The 16,023-nt window shown below is 41.6% G+C and overlaps 1 protein-coding gene across 3 annotated transcripts in view; it reads left to right on the top strand.

Moving 5' to 3' along the window:
* The window catches only part of LOC140205013 (carnitine O-palmitoyltransferase 1, liver isoform-like), a 124,528-nt gene that overhangs the window by 85,987 nt on the left and 22,518 nt on the right, over positions 1 to 16,023 (top strand). For all 3 annotated transcript variants that reach the window (XM_072272069.1, XM_072272071.1, XM_072272072.1), the window contains 3 exons: positions 7,717 to 7,822; positions 12,760 to 12,876; positions 14,592 to 14,756. In XM_072272069.1, coding sequence (XP_072128170.1) covers positions 7,717 to 7,822; positions 12,760 to 12,876; positions 14,592 to 14,756 — 388 coding nt within the window. The remainder of the gene's footprint in view (positions 1 to 7,716; positions 7,823 to 12,759; positions 12,877 to 14,591; positions 14,757 to 16,023) is intronic.

Below are 16,023 nucleotides of genomic sequence, written 5' to 3' on the forward strand. Positions count from 1 at the left end.
ACTGATACCAACCTACTGCTCTCTGCTGTGCATATTGTCTTGTTTATTATTTATTGTAATAATAAATGTTCTATGCATTTTATGCAGTCCTGGGTAGGTCTGTAGTCTAGTGTAGTTTTTATGTTGTTTTATGTAGTTCAGTGTAGTTTTTGTATTGTTCATGTAGCACCATGGTCCTAAAAAAACGTTGTCTCATTTTTACTGTGTACTGTACCAGCAGTTATGGTCGAAATGACAATAAAAAGTGACTTGACTTGACAATGACAGGCAATTCAAAGGAAGTGGTGGCATTGGAGAAAATCGCATGGAAGGCATTTAAAGATGATGAAAATTTTCTTGGCAACTGTAGACCACCAAACTATACTTCATACTTATTGTAGCCAAACAATTGGTACTAGAATGTACAGTCATCACAGCGATATTTGATTCTGCGCTTCCCACTCCCTGGATTACAAAATATAAAATATTAAAAATAGTAAAAATTAGTAAGTGTTAAAAATTTGTTATAAATCATAAATAGAAAAATAGAAAGTAAGGTAGTGCAAAAAACCGAGAGGCAGGTCCGGATATTTGGAGGGTATGGCCCATATCCAGGGGTCAGGATTCGTTCAACAGTCTTATCACAGTTGGAAAGAAGCTGTTCCCAAATCTGGCCGTATGAGTCTCCAAGCTCCTGAGCCTTCTCCCGGAGGGAAGAAGGATGAAAAGTGTGTTGACTGGGTGGGTCGTGTCCTTGATTATCCTGGCAGCACTGCTCTGACAGCGTGTGGTGTAAAGTGAGTCCACAGACGGAAGATTGGTTTGTGTGATGTGCTGCGCCGTGTTCACGATCTTCTGCAGCTTCTTTCGGTCTTGGACAGGACAACTTCCATACCAGGTTGTGATGCACCCTAGAACAATGCTTTCTACAGTGCATCTATAAGAATTAGTGAGGGTTTTAGGGGACAGGCCAAATTTCTTTGGTTTTCTCAGGAAGTAAAGGCGCTGGTGGGCCTTCTTGGCAGTGAACTCTGCTTGGTTGGACCAAGTCAGGTCATATGTGATATTGACCCCGAGGAACTTAAAGCTTTTGACCTGTTCCATCTGCGCACCACCGATGTAAATTGGGTCGTGCGGTCCGCTGCTACTCCTGAAGTCAACAACCAATTCCTTCGTCTTGCTGATGTTGAGGGATAGGTTATTGTCTTCGCACCATGCCACCAGGTTCTTAATTTCCTCTCTGTACTCAAACTCATCATTACCCAAGATATGGCCTACAATTGTTGTGTCATCAGCAAACTTATATATTGAGTTTGATGGAAACTTGGCTACACAATCATGGGTGTACAGTGAGTACAGCAGGGGGCTGAGTACACAGCCTTGTGGGGCACCGGTGCTCAGAGTGATTGTAGCGGAGAGCTTGTCCCCTATTTTTACAGCCTGGGTCCTGTCTGTGAGGAAGTTGAACATCCAGCTGCAGATCTGAGTGCTAAGGCCCAGGTTCCGGAGCTTAGGAATCAGTTTATTTGGAATGATGGTATTAAAGGCAGAACTGTAGTCAATGAAAAGGAGCCTTACGTATGCGTCTTTATTCTCCAGGTGTTCTAAGGAGGAATGTAGGGCCAAAGAGATAGCATCTGCTGTTGACCTGTTGCTCCGGTAGGTGAATTGCAAAGCGTCGAGGTTGACCAGTAGGCTGTGTTTGATGTGTGCCATAACCAATCGCTCGAAGCACTTCATAGCAATTGATGTCAGAGGCACAGGTCGATAGTCATTCAGGCATGTCGCCTTGCTCTTCTTCAGCACTGGGATTATCGTTGCCTTCTTAAAACACGAGGGGATCTTAGACTGAAGCAAGGAGCAGTTGAAGATGTCAGCAAACACTCCAGCTAGCTTGCTTGCACAGGCCCAGAGAACCCATCCTGGGACACCATCTGGGCCCATCGCCTTCCTTGGATTTATCTTCAGGAAAGCCTTCTAACATCCTCCTCCGTGACGATGAATCTCGATGCCACCAGGTCCGGTTCATCCGGAGGGAGGGGGACGCTCCTCTTCTGTTCAAATCTTATGTAGAATTCGTTAAGTTCGTCGGGAAGAGAAGCGCCATAGTTATTGAGATTCCCAGCCTTTTCTTTGCGCCCAGTGATCTCATTTAGACCCTGCCATATTCTACTGGCATCCCTTTGCTTGAAGCATGCAAAACCATGAAGTGCAGCATATCACTAAAGTTTATTTTCTGCATTCCCGCTGTCAGTGATGAGCATGGTGAAAAGTTTTACCAAGACATTGTGGTCAGGGAGAAATGGTGTCAGGGCGACTGGAATCCATCAATGCTGGCTGATTATTGCTGGACACTTAAGCAAGAAGCCTTAGACACTGAATACAGATGAATATTATCAACAAAACATTTTTAGCTTAGTTGAACTATTGCAAAGCATCTGCATGAATAATGCAATTAAATGCATTATATTCAATAAAATATAATTTCTTGTGTTTCCAAATTCCTATGTGACACAAGTAGTCTGACATTATGCTTTTGTTCAGCTTCAAACGGTCTTATCATAAACCACAACAAAAATTCTGAGGAAGCAATAGTTTTGAAAAGTTTGTTGCCCAGTGTAAACATCAATTTAAAGTACTGACCTAATTCATAGTCAAGAAAGTGATCTCAATGTGCTGATCTTGCTTGTCAGGATTTGGAGGAAATTAGCTGAATATCAAGATTTTGCACATTATACTCGTCAGGTTTGAGCTGTAAACTTTTCCATTGCAGTTAGGTTGTCTCTGCTAGATCTTTCTGGGATGTGTTCTAGTTCATTGTTCCTTTCTGTCTGAATTACTGCTTTCATTCATCACCTAGCTTTATCTACTTGTCTTTTTTTTAGTTATTTCAACCTACAGTTTTCATATTCCTTCATGATATGCATCCACAGCACACAAAACCTCAACAACACTGGCAGTATAATTACTGAAGCATAATGTGCCAATTTCTATAACATACAATGTCAAGGAAGTTGAGACAGTTGATGTTTACATCTCGACTTCACCACATCTTGTCCCCATTCCAACCTCATTCCTTCCGAACGCTCTGCTCTCCACTCCCTCCGCACTAATACTAACCTTACTATTAAACTCGCCGATAAGGGGGGTGCTGTTGTAGTCTGGTGTACTGACCTCTACCTTGCCGAGGCACAGCGACAACTCGCGGATACCTCCTCTTATTTACCCCTCGATCGTGACCCCACTAAGGAGCACCAGGCCATCGTCTCCCACACCATCACCGACTTTATCCGCTCAGGGGATCTCCCATCCACTGCTACCAACCTTATAGTTCCCACACCTCGCACTTCCCATTTCTACCTCCTACCCAAGATCTACAAACCTGCCTGTCCTGGCAGACCTATTTTCTCAGCTTGCTCCTGCCCCACCGAACTCATTTCTGCATACCTCGACACTGTTTTATCACCCCTTGTTCAATCCCTTCCTACTTATGTGCATGACACTTCTCACGCTCTTAAACTTCTCGATGATTTTAAGTTCCCTGGCCCCCACCGCTTTATTTTCACCATAGATGTCCAGTCCCTATATATTTCCATCCCCCATCAGGAAGGTCTCAAAGCTCTACGCTTCTTTTTGGATTCCAGACCTAATCGGTTCCCCTCTACCACCACTCTGCTCCGTCTAGCGGAATTAGTCCTTACTCTTAATAATTTCTCCTTTGGCTCCTCTCACTTCCTCCAAGCTATAGCTATGGGTACCCGTATGGGTCCTAGCTATGCCTGCCTTTTTGTTGGCTTTGTGGAACAATCTATTTTCCCTACCTATTCTGGTATCTGTCCCCCACTTTTCCTTCGCTACATCGACGACTGCATTGGTGCTGCTTCCTGCACGCATGCTGAGCTCGTTGACTTTATTAACTTTGCCTCCAACTTTCACCCTGTCCTCAAGTTTACCTGGTCCATTTCTGACACCTCCCTCCCCTTTCTAGACCTTTCTGTCTCTATCTCTGGAGACAGCTTATCCACTGATGTATACTATAAGCCTACTGACTCTCACAGCTATCTGGTCTGTTCCTCTTCTCACCCTGTCTCTTGCAAAAATGCCGTCCCCTTCTCGCAATTCCTCCATCTCCGCCGCATCTGCTCTCAGGATGAGGCTTTTCATTCCAGGACGAGGGAGATGTCCTCCTTTTTTAAAGAAAGGGGCTTCCCTTCCTCCACCATCAACTCTGCTCTCAAACACATCTCCCCCATTTCACGCACTTCTGCTCTCACTCCATCCTCCCGCCACCCCACTAGGAATAGGGTTCCCTGGTCCTCACCTACCACCCCACCAGCCTCCGGGTCCAGCATATTCTCTGTAACTTCCGCCACCTCCAACGGGATCCCACCACTAAGCACATCTTGCCCTCCCCCCATCTCTCTGCTTTCCGCAGGGATCACTCCCTACGCGACTCCCTTGTCCATTCATCCCCCCCATCCCTCCCCACTGATCTCCCTCCTGGCACTTATCCTTGTAAGCGGAACAAGTGCTACACATGCCCTTATACCTCCTCCCTTACCACCATTCGGAGCCCCAGACAGCCCTTCCAGGTGAGGCGACACTTCACCTGTGAGTCGGCTGGGGTGATATGCTGCGTCCGGTGCTCCCGATGTGGCCTTCTATATATTGGCGAGACCCGACGCAGACTGGGAGACCGCTTTGCTGAACACCTATGCTCTGTCCGCCAGAGAAAGCAGGATCTCCCAGTGGTCACACATTTTAATTCCACATCCCATTCCCATTCTGACATGTCTATCCACGGCCTCCTCTACTGTAAAGATGAAGCCACACTCAGGTTGGAGGAACAACAGCTTATATTCCATCTGGGTAGCCTCCAACCTGATTTAATGCCTCACCTCCCCCTCGTACCCCATCCGTTATTTATTTTTATAGGTACATTCTTTCTATCACTCTCCTTTTTCTCCCTCTGTCCCTCTGACTATACCCCTTACCCATCCTCTGGGTCCTCCCCCCTTGTCTTTCTCCCTGGGCCTCCTGTCCCATGATCCTCTCATATCCCCTTTGCCTATCACCTGTCCAGCTCTTGGCTCCATCCCTCCCCCTCCTGTCTTCTCCTATCATTTTGGATCTCCCCCTCCCCCTCCCCCTCCCACTTTCAAATCTCTTACTAACTCTTCCTTCAGTTAGTCCTGACAAAGGGTCTCGGCCTGAAACATCGACTGTACCTCTTCCTAGAGATGCTGCCTGGCCTGCTGCATTCACCAGCAACTTTTATGTGTGTTGCTTGAATTTCCAGCATCTGCAGAATTCCTGTTGTTTAGGGCAGTAGTATGCGTAAAGGGAAATATAATAAGGGTTTGGCCAAGATTGTGTGTGTGTGTGTGTGTGTGTGTGTGTGTGTATGTATATATACTGTCAGTGGCCACTTTATTAGCTACATTTGCTCATTAATGCAGATATCTAATCAGTTATCTTGTGGCAGCATAATGCATAAAAACATGCAGACATGGTCAAAAGGTTCATTTGTTTAGATAAAGCATCAGAATGGGGAAGAAATGTGATCTAAGTGACTTTGACTGTGAGATGATTGTTATTCACCAAACTCTCATAGTACTTCTTCACGTTGGATGTAAGTGCTACTGGACGATAGTCATTGAGGCAAGTTTTCTTAGGCGCAGGTGTAATTGAAGCAGGTGGGTACCTCAGAATGCTGAAGCAAAAGGTTCTTCCGGGTGCTCGTATTTCCTCCTACATTCCAAAGACTTATAATTAGGATTAATGAGTTGTGGTTTGATTTGATGCAAATGACACACTTCAGTGTATGTTTCAATGTATATGTGACAAAGAAAGCTAATATTTAAGCATATGGTGAAAGCCTGTGGGAGTTATTGTGAGAGGATAGCCATTTCACTGAGGTTCCTGCAGATTCTGCTTTATGTCCCTGTTTTTCTTTCATTCAGTAATGGTTTAAGCATTGACATGCTCTTGGCATTTAAGAAGTTCACAGTTGGCTGAATGGAAAAGTGGCAAATGGGTTGTTTAAGGTTCAAAGGTTCAGTTTATTATATAAGTATACAACTGTGAAATTATTCAATTCTCTGGATAGCCATGAAACCAAGAAAGAAAAGAAAGGCAGCATGATCATCAACCCCCAAATCCCAGTTAAGAAAAAACAAACAAAAAAAATGGATCAGGCATATCAACCCCCAAATTCCTCCTCCTGCACAAAAAAAAATGAACAGAATAGATCAGGTACATCGATCCCAAATCTCTCCTCCTGCACAAAAAAAAAGAACAAAATAGATCAAGCACATCAACTCCCAAATCCCCCAACCTACACAAAAAAATGAGAAGATCGGGCAAAAAAATACAATATAAAAACTAAGACAGAAAACAAGATTTTATAGTCGAAGTCCACATCCAAAACACAGAAAAATCTGGGGAACACTCTCTGGGCCCAGTGGCAGACCTTTCGCTCTCCAGTACAGAGCAACCAAAAGTTAGTTAGCTGGTGTTCGCCCTTCATACTTGCTTTGATGCTTCATTCACCCTTGTCGCTTTTGTTGGCAAACAGCGGAAGCTTTAATCGGCGAAATGGAGCCAAACATTGGCTTGTGCCGTCTTGCAGCCTTCTCGCTATGAGTTACGCTCATGCTGCCTCTGCCTCTCAGGATCTCAGAGACTGCAGAGCACTGAAGCACATAAACGATGACCAAACAGCAAAACACAGTCTACAACAGTTCCAGAATCACATTCAATACAAGAAATAAACGTAAAAGACATAAAAGAAGATTTCATGATCTATCCAGAAGATGTCGACCAAAGGAGAGTTGTATGCAGGTGCCATCTTGACTGGAAGTATGCTAATACATTACGAAGTAATAAGTGTGGGAAGAAGAAACAATGAAAACAGGATACAATAAACATAAGAATCTTGAAGTGGAGGAACAGAAGGAATTTGTTCCATTCCTTAGACTCAGAAGATAGTAGGCCATTAGATAGATACTTAAGCTGACATTTGGGATATTTTTCTTTATTAATCAAAGCATAAGAGCAGACAGGTTAAACTAAGACCTTACGTACTGACTGTGTAATAATGAAAGAATTTGATAGAATCTGTGAAGGCACAGAAGGGATTTAAATGGATGTTTCCAGGTCTGAAGAACTTCAGGTTGGTTGTGAACTTTTGAACTTTTTTTGCCCTTCAGTCTCTATTTCACAAATCTGCCTTTCTTGCCTTTAAATACATGCAGTGACGTAGCTAGCATATGTTGGGCAGGCATTCATGATCCCATGAGACAAATTCCATCTCATTGTCTGAAAGGTTGCAGAGCTGAGAACTTAATCCCAGATATGCGCTTTAAGGCTGTGAAGTGAGAGTTGAAAAGATGAATTAGATGACATAGCTTTTCGTTGGCTAGCACTGAGATAAATGATAAAATGCTTTTCTTCCCTACCGTTCTATTGAAATTGTGATCAGCCAGAGAATAAACCACATGATCAGTATGACTAGTCTGTACTTGGCAAAGCTAACGGAAATTGGAAAATTACTGAAGGCAGGTTCACCACAGTCCCTCGGGCAAATTGTTATGGAAAAGAATTGTCATAGATATATACTGAGTTAAGAAATGGCATTATGTTACAATACAAGCATAAACTGAAAGAGTGTGAGCACTCATACATAATGCACATATTTTAACAAAATTAAATTCTTCCCTTTATTTTATTCTTTAGGTGGTTTGATAAGTCATTCACTTTCATTGTGTTTGCAAACGGCAAAGTGGGGTTGAATGCAGAACATTCCTGGGCTGATGCACCAATTATAGGACACTTGTGGGAGGTAAAGAAACTGTTTATTTCTTAATAAGATGAAACTGAGTCAAATGTCCTGGCAACATAACTAGTGCTGCTGTCCATAATGCATTGGTCTGGATCTTTATTCAAACAACAGTTGCATGGGAACTCCAGAATATAATTTTATTATTAATTAATTTAACCATTGTGTTTGTGAAAAATGATGCAAACTGTTATTGTTTTCCTTGCAGCAAGTTAAGGGTTATTTAATGTAAAACATTCAAAGGATTTGCTGTATCATCCTGCAGCAGAGAATTGCACAAGTTGACTACTCTTTGGATGAAGAAAATTAATATCTCAGTCATAAATTACTTGTCTTGTATCTTTAGTCTGTGATTCCTTGTTTGTGATTTTTTCTTCATTGCATCTAGTCTAGCAAAGCAAAGTGTACACTAAAGGCTCCCAATACAAGCTGGTGCTGCTTAGAAATTGGATTTAATCCTCCTTTGATATTCTGAAAGCTTGCTGCAAGTAATACTGATGCTCCTTCCCCTACAGTAAGCCAAGAATATCTAGGAAGATGCTCCCTGGGTTTCAATGGGCTTTTGCTACTCTTGATGGAATTTCTTTGGAAAATTTGTGGATATAAAGTTAAAAGAGTACAGAGAAAATTTATAAGGTTGCTTTTGGAACTGGAAGACCTGAGTTATAAGGAAAGATTGAATAGGTCAGGACTTTATTCCTTGGAATGTAGAAGATTGAGGGAAGATTTGATAGAGGTATACAAAATTATGGGGGGTGTAAATAGAGTAAATGCAAGCAGGCTTTTTCCATTGAGTTTGGGTGGGACCACAACTAGAGGTCATGGGTTAAGGGTGAATGGTGAAAAGTTTAAGAGGAACATGAGGGGTAACTTCTGGAGAGAGTGTGGAATGAGCTGCCAGTGCAGGTGGTGCATGTGAGCTCGATTTCAATGCTTAAGCAAAGTTTGGATAGGTATATGAATGGTAGGGGTTTGGAGGGCTATAATCTGGTGCAGGTCGTTGGGAGTAGGCAGTTTAAATAGTTCAAATAGACTAGATGAACCAAAGGGCCTGTTCCTGTGTTGTACTTTTCTATGATTCTTTGACACCATATACTCTGGTGTTGAGAACGAAGTAATGAAGAACTCTTCCCATGGTAACTACAGTGGTGCAAGAGAAAAGACCCACGAAGAGCTGAGGGAAAATACAGGGTATTCAGGAGGTACCATTCTCCAGTGTTTCTCAGTATCCCTCTACACAATTTACTGAACTGATCAATAACTGTTGTGCAAGTGGCTCTAAATTGCTGTGGACTGGTTTAATTAACAGGCCAGTGGTTACTGATGCGTGGGAGAGTGTTTGTTAATAATTTAACAAATGCTGTGTACATCACATGGCTTTTTGCAAGTTAATAATGAAGGCTGTAGATATTCCACAAAATTCCAATTCCAGTGAGTTTTGGAAAAAACATACTCTAAAACAATTAACAGTTAAGATGAATCCTGCATTGAAATAACTAAACTAATTTCCCAATAGTTACTAATTGACCTGGAAAGAAATACAACCATGACATTACATGCACAGAAGTATATGTAAATTAAAAAGGCATGAATGAGTTCATTTTCTAGACATATGATTTTATCAATATGATTCTTTCTTTACACTTGATCATTGACATATGGCTTGGCAGAACACTTCTGGACAGAAGTTTCATAAAGGATGTCTAAGCTAAGGATCATTACATAAGATTGTAAAAGTTGTGAATGGATTAGGAGAGCTTTCCACAGAGGACTGTTAATTATATGCAAATCCAAGATGCAAAATAATAGTGGCAGTAAATGTTTTCTGTCTAATAAAATGAATCTGCCAGTTCAAGTATCTATATATGTGTAAGTGATTGCTCAAAGCAGCATTGAAGCTTTTGACTTATTGCAAGTGATATTTGTTCCACTGTGCAGTCAACAAAATGAAGTAATTCATTTTCATAGTTCTCAAAGTAAATAGCATTTTAATTATACTGATTAATGGCCAGTAACGAAGAAATTCTAGCAATATTTCTAAAATTGCACAAAATTGGTCCAAACTTTCAGGATGTGACCTAATGACTTGTCTTAACTAACTGAGTTCAGTACAAAAAATATTCACTCAAGTTGAAAAATCAAAGGCCGAAGCTTGATAGAATATTCTGCTCTGAGTGAGGAAAAAAACTGCCTCCTTATTTTTCTGGTAAGTTCTTTGTGAATCTCCCTCTAATACTTCCAATATTACCCATTGCTAAATAATCAGTTTGTGCGGCATCTTTTGAGCAATTTTATCTGGTTGTAATTATCCTTATTCCCTCGTGAATTTAGTAACTTGTTTACAATTAGTGATTCATATATTTCACACAAAATTCATGTCAGAAACTGATCTTGTTGTAAAGCTGGCTGTAGATTTCAGGGTTATGAGATAACATTTGGAAGTTCTTTTGACACACTGGGTCTAATTAGGTATAAAAAATCCACTTGTATACAACACACAAAATGCTGGAGGAACCTAACAGAGCAGGCAGCATCTATGAAAAAGAGTACATTGGACATTTTGGGCCAAGACCCTTCATCAGGATTCATGAAGGGTCTCAGCCCGAAATGTCAGCTGTACTCTTTTCCATAGATGCTGCCTGGCCTGAGTTCCTCCAGCATTTTGTGTGTGATACTTGGATTTCCAGCATTTGCAGATTTTCTTGTTTGCCACTCATATACAATGTGTGTTTGTAGTCAGCAGAATTGGAATAGTTGGGGGAAATGGGAATGATAACTAGCAAATAAATAATATAACAAAGACATAAAGACACAGTAGTGCAGCAATAGCTTAACAGTATTATGGTAGTGGCAACAGGGTTCAATTCCTGCAGCTGTCTGTAAAGTGCTTGTATGATCTCCCATGACTGCATGGATTTCCTTCGGGTGCTGCAGTTTCCTCCCACATTTCAAAGAGCTACCGGTTAGTAGGTTAATTGGTGACATGGGTGTAATTGGGCGGGGTGAGCTTGTTTGGCTGGAAGGGCCTGTTACCGTGCTGTAATCTCTAAATAAAAATAAATAGTAAAAGACAGAGTATTAGGAGAAATAGGAAAATAATCTTTTTGGGATGAAAATTATTTTACTGTGCTTTGTGTGCAGAAACAACCATTCACTGTCTCAATTGGTTCAACACCTTAGGGTATTGCTTGTAGCTGTCTGCTGCCTGCACAGTGCCATTAGATATGGGGAATAGGTATCCCTCTTGCTAGTGACAGTCATTTTTCACAGATTAGAAAAGCAATTATAGTTACTTGAAATGCCATGGATTTTTGTGTTAGCCAATATCCTCAAACAATTAATTTTACATCAGCCTTATAATGTTAAACATTTCTGCCATGTACTTGTTAGTTGCTTGAATGAAACAAGATATTCCCCTCTCTCTACAGATGATTCTTCTAACCTTAGTGTTTGAGCAGCACTGTGGTTTCAAAGAATTTTGACATGGGAGGATGTTCCAGTGGATATGCCGAAAAAATCCTTGCAGTGTAAAAACATGACTTTTGCTCTATTTTCATATCGGTTGTTGAATAAAACTTTATAATGATAACTTCTTTTTCTGTGTCGTCTTTCATTCATTCTGTTCATATTGCATTTGTATTTTTTAGTGCATTGTGTGATTTTGACAATTCTACTATATATATTTTGGAATATCTGTTCTGCATGCCTTCTTTCATTGTATATCCCTAGTATCATTTTGTGTTCCCTACCCTTCATTCGGGTTTGAGCTAACAGGAATTCACTGAACTATCAAGCATGTAACTTGCGGAATGAAATTTTGCAGCTATAAGCCAGAGTAAATGGGGCCTACTTCAATTAGTAGAACTGAAAAGTTTTCGGTAAAGCTGTATGTTTGCTTTTACCGTTTTGGAATAGCAATGAATTAAGAGCATTTGTGTTGGAAAAGATGAAAACAACATATATAATATTTGTAAAGTATGTAAATGTTCCAATGGTACATATGTCACTGGCATAGAGTTCCTGTTATTGGTATTGAGATTTGACTTAACAGTACATCTTTTCCTGATAATTGGTTTAAGTTTTCAATTTTTTTTTCTGGTTATGGTATACTGCACACTTGATACAAATCAATAAGCTTTGCTATTTCTGGTAAATTTCAGGTAACATCTGGCAGAACAAAGGTTTGGGTGGGAGGAAAAGATTTGCCATGACAGGGGTTGCATAATCTATGATTTCGAAATTGCTTCAAATGATGTGGAGATCTTAGAATATTTTGTAAGGAAGTCAGAGTTAGGAACATTGACAGGATGACGGTTAGGGAAGAGGTAAACAGTATAATTTGGGTTTAGTATGAAAGCCACAATCTCTGGCAGTTTTGGCACATGTCCACTCTTCCTAATGAGGCTTGATAGTCTGTTAAATTCAAATATCCAATTCTGTTCTTAACTAGCATTGCCACATTTCTCAACTGTAATCCTGGTGGATTTTTCTCCCACCCCATGGCTCAGTTATAACATCTTACTGCCTGTAATAAAAAGCAACTAATTTCACATACCAGAAACTAACCCTGGCACCTTCTGATCATAATAATCCCCTGTTCTGTTTGTTTATTTATCTTATCTATTTATTATTAGATATTTGGTTTTGTCAAGTGTGGATGGTCATCCTAGTTGGATCTGTCAATTTTAAATGAGGCAGGATAATTATTGGACTACTTAATTAGGTATGTGTAGTCTTGAAAGTGTATGATTCAGATCAGGCACAGGCAATTAAAGCTATCATACCATGTGATGAATTATTAATTATTATAATTTTATGAATTTAATGTGTTATTCAGATTTACTAATGGTGTCAATCCCATGCATTTTTTCATTTAATTTTAATTTCAGTTTACTTTTCCTCTTGTGGTTCCCATATTCTACTACTTTGTTGTTCTGCAGTATGCCTTGGCCACAGACACCTTCCAACTTGGGTACAAAGACGATGGTAACTGTAAAGGTGATCCAGCCCCAAATGTGTCGCCACCACAGAGATTACAATGGGACATTCCAAGTGAGGTGAGACCTTTAACTTCTGCTTCTGCAATCTTGCCATGGAGAGTTCTGTCTAAAACTCTCCAAAGCCATTTCAGCAGTGTCTTCCAAATCTTTACTAGACAGTGAGACATTGATAACAAATTGATGGCTTCAACAATGTTAACGCTATTCCATGGTCAGGACATAGGCATGTAGAACTTTTGCATCATTGAAGATTGTGGGTCTTTGCCAAGCAGCAGTGTGGACCGCCTTCACTACCTATACTTGAGTAGTTCAAGAATAAAGAAAAGTCCAACCTCTACCTAGCACAGCTGTTGATGGGTAATAAATGCCATCCATCCTAACAATAGTGAACAATCATTTTAAAATGAAATGGCAAACAGAGGAAGCTGAAGTTTTGAAATTAAAAGAGCAACCCAATAGAGATAGCTAGGAAGTCAGGCAGCATCTGTGAATTTAAAGCGTATCCATAAGCAAAGTATTCTGTAGTTCTAGTTTGTTCCAGCAGTCATTCATTTTCATGGGGACATTCTCTTCGTGAATGCTACTTGACTTCCCATGTTAAACCTGGAACCAGCTCTACAGGCATGCTTCACAGCCTGAGTGCCTTGTGCTGGAAGAACTTTAGCAGGAAAATTGGGCACATCAGCACAGGTGTAGAGTCTGCAGTCATGGACAAGGTGAATGCTGGAAATTAAATCTTCTCAAGCTCATCATAACAAAACTGAGATGCAACTAATCCTTACTTTGCCTACTTTACACCCACATGGCCTGTACTTGGCTCTCCCAAGACCCTTGATCTCTAGTTGTGGACAGTCATTCCCATGTCAGCTGAGGCCTAACATCAAAATGAACTGGATCTCTTGGCATATCTTTTGGGTGGACAGCTCGCTTAGATGTTAGTTGTTCACATTCTCTCCATGTACTTTAAGCCTGTAATATCCTTCAATGCCAATGTGAGAACAGTTTTGTGAATGAATTTAGGCTCTTAAACCAGCATGGTTAACTTCACTCAACTCAACATTGAACTGATTCCACAACCTGAACTGACTCGCTTTCAAGGCTCTACAACTCGTGTTGTCAGCATCATTTGTTTGTTTATTTATTTATTTGCACATTTTGTCATCTCTTGTATATTGGTTGTTTGTCAGACTTTTTCTTTGGCTTGCGCCTGCGTGCGTGTGAGTCTGTGCTTGCGTGTCCGTGTGTGCGTCCATGATGGTGTCTTTTTCATTGCTTTTACAAGGCGCAGAGCGAAAGAGAGTGAGAGAGGGACTGGCGCGCCACTCCTCACACAGATATTTTCGCAGTATTTTTCCTTTATTTTACGACGTCGAGTTGCGATCTGGACACTCAACCCGGCACGGATGGAAAACGTACTCAGGAGCGGACCCGACTAGTTTCAAACCCGGGAACCTCCGCTCCCGGGTCCGGTGCCGATGTCGTTGCACTACCAGCCAGTCCTGTTTGTCAGTCTTTATGTGTAGTTTTTCATTGATTCTGTTGTATTCCTTTATTCTATGAATGCCTGCAAGAAAATGAATCTCAGGATGACGTACATACTTTGGTAATAAGTTTAGTTTGGGCTTTGAATTTTAATATCATACTTGAAGACATATTGGACATACTTGGGTAACTATGTTACATCTTTGTGGATTGATTAAGTCCAGTGACAAGCAAGTTGTTGTCATCAGTATAACTGATTTTACTATTTTTCCCTTCCATCCCTTTTTCAGTGCCAAGGAGTAATCATGCATTCACTAAAGGTGGCACAGAAACTGGCTGACGACGTTGATTTCTATGCATTCCCATTTACTCGGTTTGGCAAAGGTATGATTAAGAAATGCAGAACCAGTCCTGATGCCTTCGTCCAAATTGCTCTGCAGCTTGCCAACTACAGGGTAAGAACAAAACAGAATCAGCAATTTGCTCAGTGGAGATGGGTTTGTGATGATAGTTAGGAACAGAAGCAGAAAAAGATTCAACCCAAGTAGTGATTTTCTGGCAACACGCTAAATGCTGGAGGAACTCAGCAGGCCAGGCAGCATCTATGAAAAAGAGTATAGTCAATGTTTTGGGCCAAGATCCTTGATCAAGAAAAAAAGATGAGTCAGTGTTAGAAGGTTGGCGGGAGGGAGAAGAGGTGAGGAAGAAACACAAGGTGATAGGTGAAACCAGGAAGGGGAAGGGGTGGGGTATAGAGCTGGAAAGTTAATTGGTGAAAGAAATACAGGGCTGGAGAAGTGGGGATCTGATAAGAGAGGACAGAAGGCTGTGGAAGAAAGAAAAGGGGGAGGAGCACCAGAGGGAGGTGATAGATGGGTAAGGAGATGAGGTGAGAGAGGAAAATAGGAATGGTGGGGGGGGGGGGGGGTGGCAGAAGTTCAAGAAATCGATGTTCATGCTATCAAGTTGGAGGCTACCCAGATGGAACATAAGGTGTTTTTCCAACCTGAGTGTGGCCTCATTGTGACAGTACAGGAGGCCGTGGACTGGCATGCCAGAATGGGAATGGGAAATTGAATTAAAACAGGTGGCTACTGGGAGTTCCTTCTTTTTCTGGCCAGTGGAGCGTAGGTGCTCGGTGAGGCAGTCTCCTAATCTATGTTGAATTCACTGACATACTGGTGGCCACACCAGGAGCACTGGATACAGTAGATGACCCCCAACAGATTCAGGTGAAGCATCTCCTCGCCTGGAAGGACTGTTTGGGCACCTGAATGGTAGTGTCGGTGGTGTAGGGGCAGGTGTAGCACTTGTTCTGCTTGCAAGATTAAGTGCCAGGAGAGGGAACAGTGGGGAGGGACGGATGGACAAGGAAGTTGTGTAGGGAGCAATCCCTGCGGAAAGCAGAAAGTGGGAAGGAGGGAAAAACGTACTTGATGGTGGAGTCTCGTTGGAGATGGTGGAAGTTATGGAGAATTATGTACCAGAAGCGGAGGCTGGTGGGTGGTAGGTGAGGACAAGAGGAACCCATCCTGATAGCGTGGCGGGAGGAATAGGGTGAGGGCAGATGTGCACAAAATGGAAGAGATGTGGTTAAGGGCAGTGTTGATGTTGGAAGGGAAGCCCCTTTCTTTGAAGAAGGAGGACATCTCCTTTGTTCTGGAATGAAAAGCATCATCCTGAGAGCAAATGCAGTGGAGTCAGAGAAATTGAGAGAAGAGG

Source organism: Mobula birostris, chromosome 11 (assembly GCF_030028105.1).
Source record: "Mobula birostris isolate sMobBir1 chromosome 11, sMobBir1.hap1, whole genome shotgun sequence".
Taxonomy (NCBI): Eukaryota; Metazoa; Chordata; class Chondrichthyes; order Myliobatiformes; family Myliobatidae; genus Mobula; species Mobula birostris.